Source organism: Lissotriton helveticus, chromosome 9 (genome assembly GCF_964261635.1).
Source record: "Lissotriton helveticus chromosome 9, aLisHel1.1, whole genome shotgun sequence".
Lineage (NCBI taxonomy): Eukaryota > Metazoa > Chordata > Amphibia > Caudata > Salamandridae > Lissotriton > Lissotriton helveticus.
In genome coordinates, this window is record NC_136070.1 from 21,956,343 (window position 1) to 21,971,993 (window position 15,651).

Sequence of the window (15,651 nt, forward strand, 5' to 3'; positions counted from 1 at the left end):
GCATTTCTGGTACTGTTCCTAGTTCGCCGAAGGAGCTGGGACCATGTTGTGTCGGGGATTTCCTTTTGTAGATCAGTCTCCCATTGTGTTTTGAGGCGTGTTAGTGGTGGTATGTTTTCCGTGCTCATTCTGGAGTAAAGACAAGTAACCGCTTTGACCGTCCCTGCTGTCATCATCGTGTATTGGCACGCCAGTGACGTTGTGGGTTCAATCAGTCCTTCCCCCCAATGTGTCCGAATAGCCCTCACCACTGCCGCATGCAGTAAATAGTCTCCTCTTGGGAGATTCTATTGTTCCTGCAGAGTCCGGAATTCCGACAGCACCCCGTCGGCGTATAGGTCACCCACCATCTGAAGTCCCGCCTCTTCCCACAATTGGAGGTTCGACCAGTCCCCCCCCATGTGGAAGCGCCGTCACCATCCCTAATGGTATTTCAGGCGCGTATGGGTGACCAGGACCGGCACGCTTTTGCATGCGATTCCAACATAGCCGTAGCGTCCTTTCTTCTTGGGTCAGCCCACTGAGTGTTAATTTCTGCTGTAGGGCTATATATGCCAGCACATGGCGGGGGGTGCCCGCTTCTCTGTCTTGTTCAGGACCCCGGTACACTCTTGCCACCTCCTGTGTAAAGAATTGCAGTTGCTCAGCCAAATAATAGAGCTCGAAGTCTGGGACCGCTAGCCCGCCCTGATCCTTCGGGCGCATGAGTATCGTCAGTGCGATCCGCCGCCTGCCGTCTCCCCATAAGAAGGATACTATGCTAGATTTCAGGCGCCTGAACACTTCTCCCGGTATCCATACCGGGAGGGTCCTGAAAAAATACAACAATCGTGGCAGGGCGATCATTTTAAGGAGGGACACTCGTCCCGTCATGGATAGGGGGAGGGTAGCCCAGAAGGACATGTTGCCCTTCAACGCTCGAATACATTGTCCGACGTTCCCTTCCAATAAGTTGGCGGGATCGTGGTAGATGTAAACCCCAAGATAATGCAGGCAATCCGGCTCCCAGCGCATGGTAATGTTGGCCGTCGGACACTTCTCCCCTCTCCGGAGCGGAAAGAGGCAAGTTTTCGCCCAATTCACTTTCAGGCCTGAGAGTGCCCCGAATCTCAGTAGTAGAGCCTCCGCTCCCTCAACCGCCTCCTCTGCATTATCTAGGAATAGCAGGAGATCGTCTGCGTACAGCGATATATGGTGATGGGCCCCCCGTGCCTCAAGACCGCGGTACGCATCACCTCGTCTAGCCAGCATCGCAAATGGCTCCATGGCCAGAGCAAACAACAGAGGAGAAAGCGCACATCCCTGTCTCGTCCCCCTGTTCACCTCGTAGCGATTCGATATTAAAGCACCCACTCGCACCCTTGCGCCTGCCTGAGCATAAAGCACTTCGGTCCATTTTACATAATCGTCCCCTAGACCGAAACCCCGCATCACCGCATAGAGGTAGCCCCATTCCAGGCTATCGAATGCCTTTTCAATGTCGACTGACAACACCATAGGGGCCCTTGCGGTCTGTGGAGGGTCCGCTATTAGTCTGAGCAATCGCCGAATGTTGTGGGATGTGTTTCTAGTAGGGATGAAGCGCGATTGGTCTCCATGGATCAGACCCTTCATATGGGCTACCAGTCTCTCGGCGAGGATCGTGCTTAAGATTTTGTAATCCGTCGTCAACATTGACAACGGCCGGTATGATGCTGGGTCAGCGCTATCCCTACGCGGTTTTAGCAACGGGATCATGATCGCCTCGCGCATCGATTGGGGCAACTCTCCCCTCTTTTTGGCTTCATTATATACCGTTCTAAGTCGTGGGGCTAGTAAATCCACATACTTTGCGTAGAACTCAATAGGCAGCCCATCCATCCCCGGTGTTTTATTGCGCGCCATTTTCTTTATGGCTCCCCTAATTTCGGCGAGGACGACCGGGCCTCCGATTGTCTTAGCGTGCTCTGGGTCCAGCCGAGGCAGCTGGATCTCCGCTAACAAAGCCTCTGTCTCCTCGGGTCGGGTCTCCAAGCCCCTCCTGTATAAGTTGCCATAATAGTTTTGGAAGCACCTCACTATGTCCGGTTGGGTGGCACATACTTCCCCATCCGCCCCTGTTAAGGATAATATCGGGGTAGAACCCCTATTGGGGTTGGCCAGCCAGGCTAGGAGTGTCCCCGTCTTGTCCCCCTCGGCGAGAGCTTTAGTCAAGTAGGACTTGTAATCATAGCTGCGTAGGCGCTCCACTTCAACAGCTACTGCCTCTCGTGCTGCACAAACCCTCCCCTGTAGGTCGGGATTGCCGGGTCGCGATTTCTCAGCGTCCCGCAGTGTCCGTTCAGCCCTGTCCAAGTCCTCCACCAACGTTCGCCGTGCACCTGCAAATTTCCCTATGCAGTGTCCCCTTACCACTACCTTGAAGGCGTTCCATTCGGTGGCTCTAGAGGCGGTGGTCTCCTCGTTCTCTGCAAAGTAGTGGGTGATTCTGAGTTCCAAGTCCGTTCTAAACGGCGGGTCATCCAGCGTGTCCGGCCGGAGCCGCCACGTCGGGATCGGTGCAGACCCATTCATCCAGGCTAGCGTGAGTAGTAGGGGATTATGATCTGAAATTGTACGCGTTAAATATTCTGTACGGGCAACCATCGGTAATACTTGTCGGGAGCCTAGGAATGCGTCTATACGGACATGGAGATCGTGCATGCTGGAATAGAAGGAATAGTCCCTCTCAGCAGGGTGTTGTATGCGCCACACATCAGTGAAGTCCCACTGCTCCTGCCACAGCAATCTATGCTTCGCTAGTCTGTGTACAGGGGAAGCGTGTAGTGGCGGGTGTGATCTATCTAAGGTTGTGTCCTCAATTGAGTTGAAGTCTCCCCCCATCAATACCGGACCTGCGAAGTAGGTAGCCAAGTGCCTGGATAATTTAGTGAAGTAAGCCGCTTGTTCAGTGTTCGGTGCATAAACGCCGCAGAGTGCTATATTACGGCCCCTGAGTAATCCCTCAACAGCTACAAAGCGCCCCTCCGGGTCTACAGTATGTTTAGTGAGTTGGAAGGGGACCCCAGCCCGAATCCAGACCAGCACCCCCCTGGCAAACGCTGAATATGTGGTGTAGTACAATTGACCCCTCCATCTCCTCTGTAGTGCGGCCCCTTCTTTTTTAGTTAGATGTGTCTCCTGTAGGAAGGCAATGTGAACCCCCCTGCGGACCAGGTAAGAGTGAACTTTGTGCCTTTTAGTCATTGAGTTCAGACCCCGCACGTTCCAGGACACACATTTTAAAGACCCCAGACTATCCATTATCTCGATATTGTCGGCCGAAAGCCCCGACCAACAGCGGCCAGACACCAGCAAAGACCCCACAGTTCCCCAACCCCAACTGTTCCGTCCCCCTCCCCCATCGCCCCCTGACACCTCCCTGCGCTGCCCCTCTCCCCCGTCCCCCACCCCTGTCCCGAGTTACCCCAACATCTCTAGACATCCTCCCCCCCCCTAGAACAGGACCTAACTACAAAGAGTTACCCCCGTCCAAACAAACGAGCAAGGTGCTCTCAAAACTATCTACTCCGCAGTCTGTACTGCGGCGGCCTTAGGGGCCTCTGGGCACGTGAACTAGCTTCCTCATTGGAGTTCGCCCCCCTTTCCCTCCCGCCCCTCAATATGCATCCAAACTCACGATTGTCCGGTCTGACACCTGCCTGCTCCAGCGGTTGGGTACGCCATTCCAGTCCGGCTGTCATTGCCAGCCCCCCCCAGGTTCGAGAGTCAGCTGCCGAATACTTCTTCCGCTGTTTGTGGCGTCACAGTCGGGCCCCTCGTGCTGTCCACCTCCGACAGTTCAGTTTCCGACCCCGTCCTTTTGTCCTCCGAGATCGATTCTTCTCCCCGCTGTGGCGGTTCCCCGCCCGAGACCTCCTTCACCGCTTGCAGCGCCGCTTTCCGCTCCACTGCCGTCTGCGATTCAGTCGGCCTCTGTCGGTGTTGGCCACGTTTTCGGAGTCGCTTGGATCTCCGTACTGGGCCCTGTTGGAATTCCTCCGCAGCCCTGAGGCGGGCTCCATCCGTTCCAGCCTTGTAAGAGTCCCACCAGGCCCAAGCATCTGCCGACGATGTAAAAAACAGTGCCTTCCCATCCAAAGAAACTCGGAGCCTCGCCGGGAACAATAGCGAGTACTGCAGTCCCTCCGTCCGCAGCTCTTTTTTAATGGATAGGAACGAAGCTCGTTTTTGAGTTTCGAAGGTGTAGTCCGGGAATAACGTGACTTTGCTATTATCAACCTGGAATGGTCCTGTGTCCCTCGCTCATTGCAGAAGCCAGTCTCTGTCCCTGTAGTGGAGCACTTTTTTTTTTTTTTTAAATGTGTTTTTATTGTTGCCAACACAGAATATTTATGCATACACAATCTGAGTATAACGCAGCGTCAACATTCAGCTGCAAGCAAGCAATATAGCAACCTTTCAAATTTTTCCCCATTTTTCCCCCCAACAGAAAACATACTACGTAACAGGTCAGGGTCAACAAACCTTTTCACGAATCACTGATATCATGAGCGTTAAAAGAGGCACAGCAGGCAGTAGTCATATTGTCTGTCAGAATTAAGTTCATCCACATGTTCAGTGTCAGACGCCCGGACAGTCCCGCCCCTCTAGACCGACCCCCATAGTCCTAACATTACTCCATGTCCTCACCCTCCTCAGAACTATCTACATCCTCTTCCTCAGGCAGAGGTTCACAAATGCCTCCCCTATACGAATTCCACGGTGACCATGTCTTATTCCATTTGCGTGGGTTAAGTCTTTGTTTGTAAATCGCCCTCTCCGTCACCATAAGCATGTCCATGTTCCGGCACCACTGCGACAGTGTCGGAGTAGTCGGCGCCCCCCAGTTCTGTGCTATATCCCTCTTTGCCAACATCACACCAATGATCGCCCAGCGTTTCCCCTGTGGTGACAGATCAGATGGGCCCCACACATTCAGCAAGCATATCCGAGGGTCATGTGAAAATGACGACCCTAGTGTTTGACTGATCGTCCGTGCCACCCGCCTCCAATAGGTGTGTATAGTAGGACAATCCCACAGAGTATGGAACAACGTACCCTCCTCCCCACAGTTCCTCAGACAGTATGGATGATCTGCCCTACGTATCTTGTGTAGTGTTGTGCGTGTATAGTATACCCTATGTAGTACCTTAAATTGGACCAGTCTAAAACGTGTGGAGACACCTGCCTCTCTAGGGGACGCCAACGCTGCATTCCACTCCGATTCATTCAAGTCCCCAACCTCCTCCATCCATTTCTCCTTCAGACGCACCAGTGGATCCGGTAAATTATTTATCAATTTACGATAAGTGAGGGATGTTGCACCACTCTCCATATAGTCGGTAAGGAGCCGATCTTCCAACGGTGCCGACTCCGGGATCTGTGCCCCCAATTCCAACACAGACATGAGTGCGTGTCTAACCTGTATGTATCTGTATGTTTCTGTCACCCCAAGGTCATATTGTTCTCTCAGTGTCTCGAAGGAGATCATCGCACCCCTGGACCACAAATCTCCAACCGTGGATATCCCGATGGTGTCCCAGTGATCAAACCCCTTACTAGTGCGCAAAATGCCAAGGGCTTTGGAATCCCACAGCGACGTGAGATTAGTAATCACTCCCTCCCAGCCCAGCCGCCTCTGAGCCTTATGCCAGATAGCGATCGTGTGTTTGGTAGGGCCCTCCAGCCTTCCCACCAGGCCTTTGTTGTAGAGCGGGGCCAAAAGAGTGCTCGTACCCAGTTGCCGTCTATCTGCCATAAATGCCGGGTCATCCTGTGCACCATGTATCCACTAGTTGATTACCTTGAGGTGCGCTGCCCAGTAGTACAATTCAAGGTGCGGGAGCGCTATCCCTCCACTGTACCAGTCCCTAACCATTTTTAACTGCGCCACTCTAGCAGGTTTGCCACTCCACAACAAGGCCGACAGCTGCGCCGACACTCGGCGGAGTAGTGGAGCACTTTAATCACTACCGATCGTGGGGGGAGCCCCGGTTTCGGGGGCCGGGCAGGTACACGATGTGCACGCTCCAACGTGAAGAATGGGGATAGACACATCCGGCGCCACCACCGTCCGCAGCCAATTGTCCACATAACCCAGCATGTCCGTCCCCTCCTTTTTCTCCGGAAGGCCCACCAGTCGTATATTGTTTCGCCGGCTTCGGTTTTCCGCATCCTCCGCCCTCCTTTCCAGCGTCTGGATGCGGTCCAGGGCATCCGTAAGTTTGCCTTCCAACGCCTTCTGTCCCGGCACTATGTCTTTCAGGGTGGTTTCCGCTTCTTTGACCCTGTCGGCTAGCTTCCCATGGTCCGCTCGCAGTAGCCCCAGGCCCGTCGACACCTGAGCAATGTCTTGTTGCAGAGCGTTCCTCGTAGCTGCTATAGCTTCTAGGATTTTGTCTTGCATCATTAGCAACTCTGATTGGGGTTGTTGCATGGTGTCTGGAGTCTCAGTGGCCGTTCCTCCCTCATCTTTCGGCCCTCTCGGTTTCCCCATGCCTCCTCTGGGTGAGCCGCCGGACGAACTTGAGCTGGCCGTGACAGTCGGTCCACTCAGCAGGATGTCCGATCGCTTCTTCCAGTGAGAGCTGGCACGTGTCCGGCAGCTGCGGCCCGAGGTCTGCTCGGTCGGGGATCACTCACCGGTGGTGGAGGCCGTGTCCCAGGGGTCCCGCCGTTGCGCCCTCGCTCGCTCACCCCCACAACCTGGGGGAGGTCGACTGTTTGTGACCCACTCTGCAATGCGGTTCCGGTTTATCCTGGCGGTCGCTGCCGGTCGGGCTCGGTTCCCGCCCCGTACCCCGGTGCCGTTCGTCTGGGTCCTCTTCTCACAGTTGGCCGTCGTGCAGAAAGTCGGCGTATCGGGCTTTCGCGCCTGCACTCACTTGCGCCTGTCGGAGCAGACCCCCCAGTGGGGAATGGGTGGTCGTCCCGGTGATGGAACAGCCAGTCCTCGCCGCTAGTCACCACTCACGTCGCACACCAGGCCGGCCCAAGGTCGCCAGCCTGTTGCCACTTCCCTCACGACTAGGAAGCCTCGCAGCCCCCTGCCGAGCACAGAGCCGCCAAAGGCGTCGAGGTTCGCATCCACTGGCACCTCTCACTGCAGGAGTACTGTTCCGTTAGCCAGTGCGGCGCCGAGTGCCTCTCCGGGCGGGCGTAGGGCGCAGATTACCACCATGGGTGCCCCCGGGAGTAGTACAATGGGTGGGTCAGTGGGGCGGGTGGGCCTGGTCACAGGATCAGGGGCGCGGGGCCCAGTCCAGCAATGCCTTAATGGAGCCAGTCGGGCCCCCTCCAGGGTCTATGAGGCGAGGCAGCAGGCACCCCGGTCAAGCCCTCTGCTCCGCTCTCCGCCGTTGAATTCACCTCTTCAGGGCCCCCGTCCGCATATTGCTGCCGAGGCCCCTGGCCCCCAGCCGACTCGCGGTGATGACCCGCTTGCGCTCCGCTCCCGGCGGCACCCCCGCTGTCCGCCCAGGGGGCCCCGCTCGTCGTGCACCAGCCGGCGCCGATGCGCCAATGTTAGAGGGAGTTCGCGGGCCCAGAAGCCGGGGCTTCGGTTTGCTGGTTCCCCGGGGCCTCAGTCACCACCGCTCCCGGGCACTCACCGCAGACGTCGGGCGGTGATCCCCGAAGGCCCGGCGCGGGTAAGGCACTCCTCCCGAGGGGGGGGGGGGCGCGCCGGGACAGCAGTCGCGGCTCTCCGCGTTGGGCAGGTGCGCCCGCCCACTCCAGGAGCAGCAGGCCTCGGTGAAGCCGGGGCCTCGATTTCAGCCTCCCAGGCAGGGAGAAGTCGCCTCTGGGCCGGGTGGGCTCGGAACTCAGTCCTCCAATGGCCCCTACTTGATCCTGGAGGGCTGCCGGGTTCCGCCGCTAGGTGCTCTCCCCCGACCACTTCCTGGCCTCACCTCCGCTCCTTCACGCGGGCTCTAGGGTCGCACTGCAGGTCTCGGCGCTTCGGCGGCTATGAGGTCGCCGCCATCTTGCGTCGGAGGTCCGCAGGATATTTTCCGGGCAGCTCGTCTCCCTTGGTGCAGCAAGCGGCTCTCCCGCAGCACCGGAGCAGGCGGCAGGGTATCACCGGGGTCACCCTCTGTTCTCCCGGGGTTCCCGGGTGTTATTCAGGAGAATTGGAACGGATTACGGGCGGTGGGCTCGGGAGCCTCGCTAGGCTGCCTCCATCGTCGTTGGCTGCTAGCCACGCCCCTCTCTTTTACCGTACGTAACTTGAGCGTAGTTGCGTTCGTGAAGCTGCTTCATCTGGTAACAGAGGTGGGGGGGGGGCAAATCTAATAAGATGTACCACAATTTGTCCCTATTCTCTGTACTGAGTCATTATTCCTGCATATGTAATTGTGGACTCTCTCTGCATATTGCTGACGTGTTACCCCGCATGTGTAATTGCTGGTTTTCATTGCATGTTGCTGACTTGTCGCCCCTCTGATTACTGTATGTACCCTGGTTATGTCTGAATGTATTCGTTTCCCCCTATCCCTGATTTTCTTTTTTGCATGTGTCCAACCTGTATACGTGTTTTCTCTGTGAAGCGCTCTGATACCCTAATGGGTCACGTTTGCGCTCTATAAAACCTTAAATACATTAATAAATAAATTCAGGTACCAGGGGTGACAGGAAAGGTGGTTCAGGGAGGCAGGCACCTACCTTACCTTATAGTGAAGTCTGCATAGGATGCTGGACTTGACCGTGAAGTACCTTGGCCTTGACTAGATAAAGAGAGAGGACCCCGGCCCAACTTCTACTGCGCAGTGAAATGTGATGCTTTTTCAACTTGTCCTCCAAGACGATTCTTAGGCTGTGGCAGTAATTGCAGTTCTTCTTTTGCTTACTTAGGATTCGTAAGCGTAAAGAGGAGAAGCTGAAGGAACAGGAGATGAAGATGAAAGAGATACAAGCAAGACTAAAGGAACACGAGAACAGAGTCTTAAATGAAGCTGGGTGAGTAGAAATGCTTGAGAAATTAATTCTGATGTTTGCATTTGCCCTTTCGATAAGTTTGTGAGTGTGAGTGTAGACTGCTTGAAAATGTCAGAGCTTCGGATATGTAGGCAGGAATGTAAATGTTGGTGAGCTGAACGAATACAGTGCACTCCTCTTTCTTACTGAAGTTCTGGTGATGGAAGGAGGAGGTTTTAAATACATGACGGCAATAGATGCGAACGCATTAGGGCAGAATGGGGAAAAAAAAGCATTTTTCTTCATTGTCTTGGCTCAGAGGGTCAAGTCTTATTTAGAGCACTTCCACGAATTGTACCACTTGAAGGACAAGATGATATGAACATATACAAGAGGCAATTTTACGGATGGAACAAAGGTTTAAGCCAACAACTAACATTGCTTTAAACAGACTCAAATTTCACACAAGAGCACAGAAGAAGGGCGAGTCTTTCGATTTTCTAACAGCTTTGAGGGCACTGAGCATGCATTGTAATTTTGGAATAATGACAGATGAAATGATAAGAGACCAGGTTATTGTACATGTGAGAAATAAGAAAACTCAGGCACAATTATGGGTAGTGGGAGATCCCGAATTGTCAGACTATCTCGCCTGCAAAGGCACTGGAACAGTCTGAAAAATGGATGCAAACTGTTAAGAAAACTAGTATGAGTGCGGAAAGTGTTGAGGAAGTATGTGTGATAAAGCGTACTGATGGGTTGCAATCGGAGTCTCCTTTTTGGTATACTGGAGCAAGAGTAAACAATGCTGGTGTCAGAAGGTACGAGAAATTTGATAAACAAAATGCGTATTAAAAGTGCGGCAGCTTGTGAGAGAGGCTGAGTGTCTAGGTGCAGAACTGAACAGTCAACATGGCACACATCCCTGTGTGCCATGCCCACAAGCTCACTGCCCTGGCATCCATCAGTCACCCCTCTAGCTGGGTGCCCTACGCCAATGGTGTGGGCACAGGTGCATACGCCCTGTGCCCCTACAGTACCCAGGGCAATTCCTGGGCACTGTAAGTGCAGTGCTGCCATTAAGAGTATATGGTGCTGGGAGGTTGTTATTACAAACTCCACAGCACCATGATGGCTTCACTGAAGACTAAGAAGTTTGATATCAAACTTGTCAGCACATTAAACCAGCATTGATGCCAGTGTGGGATTTAATGTAAAATGCACCAGAGGGCATCTTCGAGATGCCCCCTGAAACCTAACCTACAATCCACGTCGTGTCTGAGAGGCTGCCACACAGAAGACATGTTGCTGGACCACTGGGTGGAGAGACCCTGCTCTCCTGTGCCTGCAACAATGCACATCCTGGGACAAGGTGCCAAGCCTCCTACCCCAGGATGGGCAGGGGAAGCTTCAAAGGCATTCCGCCTTTGTGAGCTTCTCCAGACCACTTGCTGTACTCGGCAACTGGCCCCCACCAGTTTGTTTTTTTTGCAGAGTTTTATATAGCGCGAACTAGACCCGAACCGAATCCGGTATCAGAGCGCCTTACATAGCACCAGTTACGTTACATGAGGACACTTTCATTTTAGGCACGGGGAGATTAAGTGATTTGCCCGGAATCACAGGAGGTTTTTTGGCGTCGCTACCGAGACTCGAACCCAGATCACGAGGTCGAGCGCCTTAGCCGTTAGGACAACCCCTCTCCCCTGTTCAGTTCTGACCCCTACTCTGGCGGGAAGACTGGCGGGAAACCCTACGCCAGAAAGGGGGGTGTGCCAGCCTGTGCCAACTCCACCCCTCAGGTGGGAGAGGCGAGGTGAAGCACGGTCCCGGGCTCTGGCCATATTTAAGATGGGGAGCCCTGCCCAATCACAGCTAGGCTCCTGCCCCCTCCCACAGGAAAGGAGCTGGCTAGGGGGTGTACCCACCCCAGGACAGGGACCCATTGGTCCCTGCCCTTGCCCTACCTGTAACGCCCCTAAAGTTAGTATTATGGGGCACCCTGAACCTTGCTTACTTGGATCCAGATTCCGAAACAAGAAAGAACAAGTAACAAGAAGACCTGCCATGCAGCTGCTAAAAAGAGGAAGACACCAACTGATTTGGCCCCAGCCCTACCGGCCTGTCGACCCTCAAACCTGCTCCTGCTAAACCCCGGTGTCTCCAGTGGTCAGCAACCTAAAAAACACCGGAGGACCTGACTGCCTTGTGACTCTGGACTACATGGGTCTCCCACGAGCAGTGGTACTGCTCAAAGCAAGTGACAAGCCCTGGCATCAGCCTGGAACCGCGAACCCTGCACACTCTGCACCCGCCAAGCCTGGCCTGTGCTGGAGTGAATCAAGACCCCGAAGACATCCCCCCGGCGACTGGGACCCGAAGTCCCATGCCCAAAGACCCTCCTCGACGAGCCAGACGACGCCAGCAGCCTCAGAACCAGGGACCCCTCCCTATCGCGACCAGCTGAGGGTAAGATTTCCCGACGCCAAAAGACACCCCTGCACCCCGGCCCCCTGTGCCCAACTCCTGGGTGCCTACCTATCCTCCAAGAAGATCCCAACTTACCCCTCGAAGTGTTGGTCGCACCAGAAGATCCTCCTTCCCCGAGCCTGCAGCCTTTGTTCCCTTTCCAAGATCTCCATTGAATAACATTGAGGCACTCAATGGCTCAAAAGCACCCTGCACCCAGCCGCCCGAGTGCCTCTAGCAGTACAACCTTTGTCCTATACTACTTCCCCATTTGCCCTGAGCAAGTGACCAGGAGCCCAGCTCCCACAGCCGCGTGGCCTGCTAGCCAGCAGCCACCAACCGGATGCCCCCTGCCTCTCCTTGGATAACATTAGGCCTAACTACCTCTGCACCCGGCCGCCCTTGTGCCGCTGAGAGTGTACCAACTGTGCCTACCTGACCCCTGGGGACCCCCGAGTCTATGCCTAGAACCTTAACTCTGCAAGTCAAGTACTTACCTAAAAGCCGATGACTCACTTTACTTCCATAGGCTAACATTGACTGGTTTCACCTGAAATTTCTGTCGTTTTGAAATTTTAAAATATTCATCTAAAATCGTCCGAATAACGAATTCCAAAGTACTCGCCTGTGATCTGTGAGAGAAGCCAGTACTGTACCTTTTAGCCCAGTACTGAACCGCAAAAGTAATCATAACTGTGTTTTACTAGTAACCTAAATTTCTTCCATAGGAAACCATTGACTGCTTTTCTGTGAAATTTCTTCTGTCTATTTTTGCAAACTACAAATATTCCTTACAAATCGTACCAACTACTGCAACGTAATTACTTACCTGTCTTAGGTAGAGACCCCAGTGCTGAACCTAGGAGTCCAGCACTGGATTACAAAAATAACGAGAACCTACTTTACCTGTGACTTGAATTTCCTCCCATAGGATAACATTGCTAGTTTTTCACTGAAAAGGTTTGAAGTGTCAACTTTGAAAATACATTTATATTCTTTAAAAATCACAACTGTAACCAAAACGCTTTTACTTAACTGTTTACAGCTTAGGCCCCGGACTGAATCCAGGATCCAGTCCTGTGGTTAGAAAAGTAATCCTTAAAGTAATCAACTGTATTTATGGAGAAAACCCATTGAGCTCAATATTAAATTATGTTTAGAATTGTGTTGCCTACTGGAACCACTGTAGCTATTGTACTTACAAAGTCTATTCCCTTTCTGCAAGGTAATTATCTAAAGTCACTCATATTGAGAAGTATATTTTGAGATCTGTTGGTTCTAAAATAAAACCATTATATCTTTTGATATAACAACAATTGGCCTAGAGTTCAGTTCTTGAGTGTGCGAGACCATTTGCTGACTGGGTGTGTACAACAAATGATTTACACTGTCCTCTGATACTGCTTTACTGCTCGACCAAGCTACCACTTTGGAGAGTAAGGTTATATCTAACTTTAACCTCTGTCATACCTCTGGGGACTCCGTACACTCTGTACCTTACTTTGTTCCAGTATATATAGAGCCACATTCTTACAACCTGGTTTACCTCTTTCCTCAAATAGATCTCAAAGATTCAAGGTCAATCAATCCTTGTCCAACCCAGTTCCAGTCACGTTAAGAGTGCCGCAAGGCTCTTGCTTTCACCCACACTTTTCAACCTTTTCATGGAACCACTCACCAAACTTCTCAGTCTCTCGAAGGTATGCAGACGACACCCAACTCTACATCAAGATCCATTCACTGGAGGACATAAAATCTCTCAACACAACGCTACAAAAAACTCAAGCATGATTGGCCAAAAACCATTTGAAACTAAATTCCCTCAAAACTGAGTTCCTCTTAATGTAGAGAAGTGTGGCTCAATGGTTAGAGCGGCAGACCCTGATGCAGTAGTCTGGCCGGGACCAGGGTTCAATTCCTGCTTCGGCGGATCTCTGGCTCAATTTCCTCGGACCTGATAATTCTCGCCTCGGTGCCTATTCTAATCATGAGTCCCACTCTGCACCTCTGGGCAATAGCTTGCTTAATCTCTACAACTGCCCCAACAACGCTGAGGATGCCGGACTTCACCTTGGGGGTGCCCAGGAGTGGGCTCCTCACAGGGAAAGGCCAGGAAGGGTTCCTCGGCGGAATTCGTACAAGCGCCGAGATGCCTACGGGTAGTCGTGCGCTATACAAGTGCGTAATCATTTCATCATTTCATTAATTGCCCCCCCCCCCCAACAAATCCTCCACCATCATTGACTGGATGAAGCACCTAACAGCACTCGAAGGACAACCGCTCATTTTTGAATCTGCAAAATCGCCAGGTGAAACAATGGGCAGAAACCTAAAGATGCAGAAGCATTTCAGCGCCTCCTCATAAAGAACACATTTCCACATGAACACCCTATGAAAACTGAAACCTTGCTGCCAGCAAACTATTTCAAACAAGCAGTTAAGGCCCTTGTAATTCCAAGAGTGGCATATGGGGCTGTAAGCGTAGTGGGCCTCCCCAGATTGACGACAACCCCGCTAAGAGCCGCTATCAAGTTAGCTGTGAGACCCATCACCGGTACAAAAAGAACCTCACATCTCTTCAGACCTTAGAGCCCTCAACTGGCTCCCGTTTGAAGCTATAATTCATCTGAAAATTGCATGTATGATGCACAAGGCCTTACACCACAACTCTCCGAGCAACCTAGCTCAGAAACTGGTTCTCTCTGCTGGTAACAGACCCTCCAGGAGTTGTGCCAAGTCACGGCCTCACGACCGCTGCTGGAGATTCGATGACGATTGCAGTGATTTGTTTCATATTCTCTGGATGTGTCCGTCCCTTGCAGCCTACTGGTCTCAGTTCTGCCTTACTGTTCCTTCCCGGTGCCCTCCGCTCTTCTCACACACACTCACTCTGCCTGGATTCTGATTCAACTTTGACTGTAGAGTACTAGGTCCCTGATCTCAGGTGTGTGCATACCTGCATGAGCAGATATGCCCCTACAATTTTTGAAAAATATGGTTTGTTCGTGTTTTATTTTAAGGCCAATATCTTCGCAAGCAGGTAAGTAGGTTTTTAAATAAAAATTATTTTCACTTTGAAAAACCAACACTTGGAAACTTTTCAACACAGTTCAATGTTATTCTATTGGAAAACACTATCCCGATAAAAACAGGTAAGTAATACACTTACAAATCCAGTCTTCGGGTACCAAAGGTCAGCAGGAAAACTGCACCACCAATGGCACAGGTGCGTCTGGGTGCAGAGGTCAAAATCTGAGTTTGGCCCAATGCATTTGAATGGATACTGGAGGGGGGGAGGGAGGGGCACACTACTTGTAGGTAAGTTAATCGGAGGCAGGGACCAAGCTTGAGGGGGGTTAGGACCAGCACGGGGGTTGCATAAAGCAGCACCAAACATAAACCTCCAGCGGCTCAGGGGTGGCAGGGTCCAGTTTCAGCATCAGGTCTCCATTGCTTTGGAAAACTGTAGGAAGCTGGCTCTGTGTATACTATACCAAAATGAAGTATAGTGTGCACAGAGTCCAGTGGCACCCCAAAGGTAGGTAAAAGTAGATAGCACCTTACTCTATTTGTGGTAGTATGGACGAGCAGTAAGGCAGTATAAGAGGAACGTGCTAAGCATTTGTTGTACACACTCAATCAGCAAATGATGTCACACACTCAAAGACTGAACTCAGACCAATTTTGTTTGTATAAAAATATTATTTTATTTCTAGAACCAAGCCGAGCCTGGCACAGGTAATTGAAATACATGCTTTGCAAAATCTTATGCAGTATTTACAATTGAATGCAGGTTCAAATACAGTTTGAAATACAGGAGGCTGGACAGGTTCGGATGGAAGACCGTCCCCTGCTGCTGCGACAAGATCCTCCCGAAGAGGCAGACGGATCGGGGGATCAGTGCTCATACTGAGTTGCTCAGGATACCATACTCTTCAACCCCAGCCTGGAGCCACAAGAATGACCTGGGTTCGGCCCGCCTGATCTTCTTTAGCACTCTGGGCAGAAGTGGTATAGGCGGAAAGGCGTACAATAGACCTCAGCTCCACTCGCGATGAAAAGCGTCTCCGCGCTAGTGCCGCCTTGGAATTTGCAATGCCCAGAACTGATGACATTGTGCGTTCTCTTCGGTGGGGAATAGATCTAAAAAAGGCTCTCCTCACTGCAGAAAGAGACCGTGCGCCACGTCAGAGTGCAGTCGGCATTCGTGATCCACCATCACCGGCGGCTGAGTTTGTCCGCCCT

At 52.3% G+C, this 15,651-nt stretch overlaps 1 protein-coding gene across 1 annotated transcript in view; it reads left to right on the top strand.

Annotated features, from left to right (window-relative positions):
* Positions 1–15,651, top strand: part of BAZ1A (bromodomain adjacent to zinc finger domain 1A) — a 296,099-nt gene that overhangs the window by 136,070 nt on the left and 144,378 nt on the right. Inside the window, exon 15 of the mRNA XM_078659379.1 lies at positions 8,875–8,979. Within this exon, the coding sequence (XP_078515505.1) occupies positions 8,875–8,979 (105 nt within the window). The remainder of the gene's footprint in view (positions 1–8,874; positions 8,980–15,651) is intronic.